Source organism: Nothoprocta perdicaria, unplaced genomic scaffold (assembly GCF_003342845.1).
Source record: "Nothoprocta perdicaria isolate Ctin4 unplaced genomic scaffold, notPer1 scaffold_128, whole genome shotgun sequence".
Taxonomy (NCBI): domain Eukaryota; kingdom Metazoa; phylum Chordata; class Aves; order Tinamiformes; family Tinamidae; genus Nothoprocta; species Nothoprocta perdicaria.
The window spans coordinates 276,259-278,975 of NW_020454405.1; the positions used below are offsets into that span (position 1 = coordinate 276,259).

The 2,717-nt window shown below is 61.0% G+C and overlaps 1 protein-coding gene across 1 annotated transcript; it reads left to right on the forward strand.

The window, feature by feature from the left end:
- Nucleotides 1-239: 239 nt before the first annotated feature.
- On the forward strand, nt 240-1,611 carry HOXA1 (homeobox A1). The gene is made up of 2 exons (XM_026033353.1): nt 240-846; nt 1,256-1,611. The coding sequence occupies exons 1-2, from the start codon at nt 240-242 to the stop codon at nt 1,609-1,611; spliced, it is 963 nt and encodes a 320-aa protein (XP_025889138.1).
- Nucleotides 1,612-2,717: the final 1,106 nt, after the last annotated feature.

Genomic DNA, 2,717 nt, shown 5'->3' on the forward strand with positions numbered 1-2,717 from the left:
CGGCGCCGCTCCGCGCCGCTCCGCGCCGTCGGAGCGCTCCGCGTTTAAATGCCCCCGGCGCGGCGACGTGCGCGCCGCAGGAGCCGGGGAAGCCCCGCGGGCGGCGCAGCCATTGGCTGCCGCCCCCCACGTGCCCCGGCGCTCGCTGCACCTTCGTGTCATTTTTCCTGCCGGCCCCATGGAGGAAGTGGGAAAGTTGGCGCGGCCCCGGCGGGCGCTGCGGAGCCGCTGAGGGCGGCATGAGCTCCTTCCTCGAGTACCCGGTGCTCGGCGGCGAGGCGGGGGGCTGCGCCGCCCGCGCCTACCCCGCCGACCACGGGATTACAACTTTCCAGCCGTGCGCCGTGGGCGCGGGCGGCTGCGGCGGCGAGGAGCGCTTCGTCGTGGGCCGCGCCGTGCCCGTCAGCCCCCACCACCACCCCGCGGGCCCCCAGCCCGCCGTCTACCAGCCCCACGGCACCCTGGGGGTCTCCTACTCGCACGGCGGCTGCGGCCCGACGTACGGCGGCGCCCAGGGCTTCGGCGCGCCCTACAGCCCCTACCCGCTGGGGCAGGACGCGGAGCTCGGCGCCGCCTTCCCCCCCTGCGCGCCCGCGGTTTATTCGGGGAGCCTCCCTGCCGCTGCAGCGCAGCACCCGCACCAGGGCTACGCGGGGGGCCCCGCGCCCTACGTGCACCCCCCGTACGGGCAGGAGCAGCAGAGCCTGCCGCTGGGCACCTACAACCACGGCCTGTCCCCGCTGCACGGCGGGCAGCAGGAGAGCGCGCGCCCCCCCTCCGCGGAGAGCTCGCCGCCCGCGCAGACCTTCGACTGGATGAAAGTCAAGAGGAACCCACCCAAAACAGGTGAGTGCCGTGAGGGCCAGGGAAGGGCCCGGGGTGGGGGGCTGCTCGTTTCTCTATCTGCCGTCGGGGGAGCCCGGGCGAGACAGCGCGGGTCCCCGCGCCCAGGTGTCCCCCGCGTTGGCTTTACAGGTAAAGTGGCCGCCTGGGCGCCCCGCTCGCGGTGAGAGCGGCTTGTGCCTGCCCCCCTCCCGCGCTCGTATTTCTTGCGATTCATAAAACACTTATCAAGTTTCTACTGACACTAGAGGCTGACTCCGGTTTAGCACCTCGCACTCCATCACTCACTGCCGGGGCTTCCCTCTTATCCCGAGAAGTTCTTGCTCCCTATCGCTTAGCCGGTGTGGACATATTGATTACGTCGCCTATAAATCACTTGCGCTTACTTAACGCTGCCTGTCCCCCCTTGCAGGCAAGGCTGGCGAGTACGGCTTCGTGGGGCAGCCCAACACGGTCAGGACGAATTTCACCACCAAGCAGCTCACGGAACTGGAGAAGGAGTTTCACTTCAACAAGTACCTGACCAGGGCCAGGAGGGTGGAGATCGCAGCCTCCYTGCAACTCAACGAGACACAGGTCAAGATCTGGTTCCAGAACCGGAGGATGAAGCAGAAGAAGAGGGAGAAAGAGGGGCTGCTGCCCATCTCCCCCGCCACCCCCACGGGCTGCGAGGAGAAAGCGGAGGAGTCCTCGGAGAAGTCCTGCTCGTCGCCCTGCTCGGCCTCGCCGGCCTCCTCTACCTCGGACACTCTCGCTACCTCAAACTGAGAGGCGCCGGAGTCCCCCCCCCTCCCCATCCCGGCTTGGATCCCCGGCTCCCGGGCCTCCTCCCTTCCGTAGCTCGAACCGAATTAACGCTGTTCTGTGTGTGTGTGTTGGCTGGTTGGTCTCTCCCAGAGCCCCAGTGCCCCAAAAGGGCCCCGGGCCTGGGCGCCACGAGRACTCTTCTCTCTGCTCCCCTTTTGCCGGAGGGGATGCGCTGCTCCCCCCGTAAGGGTCTCCTTCCTCCGCCGCGAGGACATTTCTTTGCATTTTCCCCCGAGAGAAAGACAGGCCGTCTAGGGTACACAACCTCCCAAAGAGATGCACTATTGGAAGTGTTTACACGACGTAYAGGACTTTCACCCTTTAATTTAATGTATTCTTTGTCAGCGTCTGTGAGTTTGTTGCTTGTAAATACTTTGTCCAAGAGATTTATCTTTTTACAGATTTTTTCTAGAAATGACGTTTAGATTATCAGGTGAAGCAGGGTGGGTGCATTCGCGAAACTGGCTCCAATTTTATATTGGGAAGACAGACGACCGTATCATGGCAAATGTGTTAAGCTCAAGCAGATACCTCAAAGAGTAGCGCTATGTCTTTTAAGTGTGACAAACAAGGCTTCAATTGCACTAGGTTTTGTAAACCTTACCCGGTGTGCTTTCCTCCCCTCCCGCCAGGCTGGGTTATATATTGCTGTCCCCAAGACTTCCCCTCGTCCTATTTTCATATTAACCCCTCCTAAAAAAAAAAAAACAAAACAAAACTCGATGTCTTTTCAACCTAATCGTAAACGTGACGACTGGCCAAATGAATGTATATTTTATGTGATTCGTGTCTGGAAGTTTGCATGCTGCACAGTGCTTTGCTGTCCTCCAGCTACACCGAGTCCCATCGGTTGTGGTGTGGGAGCTCCCTCCTTTTCTGTACAATCAGCAGAGGCTCTGAGGTTCCGGGACTGAAGGAATCCAGAGCACGATTTACGGGTCCTTATAATGTCTGTAATAAATATATTCAACTTTCAGGTATCCCTTGTGTGTGTACCTCGGCGTGACGTCACCTCGAGTCACCGGCTCCACTCGGCAGTTTGGTCGCCATTAGTTTATTCTGATGGG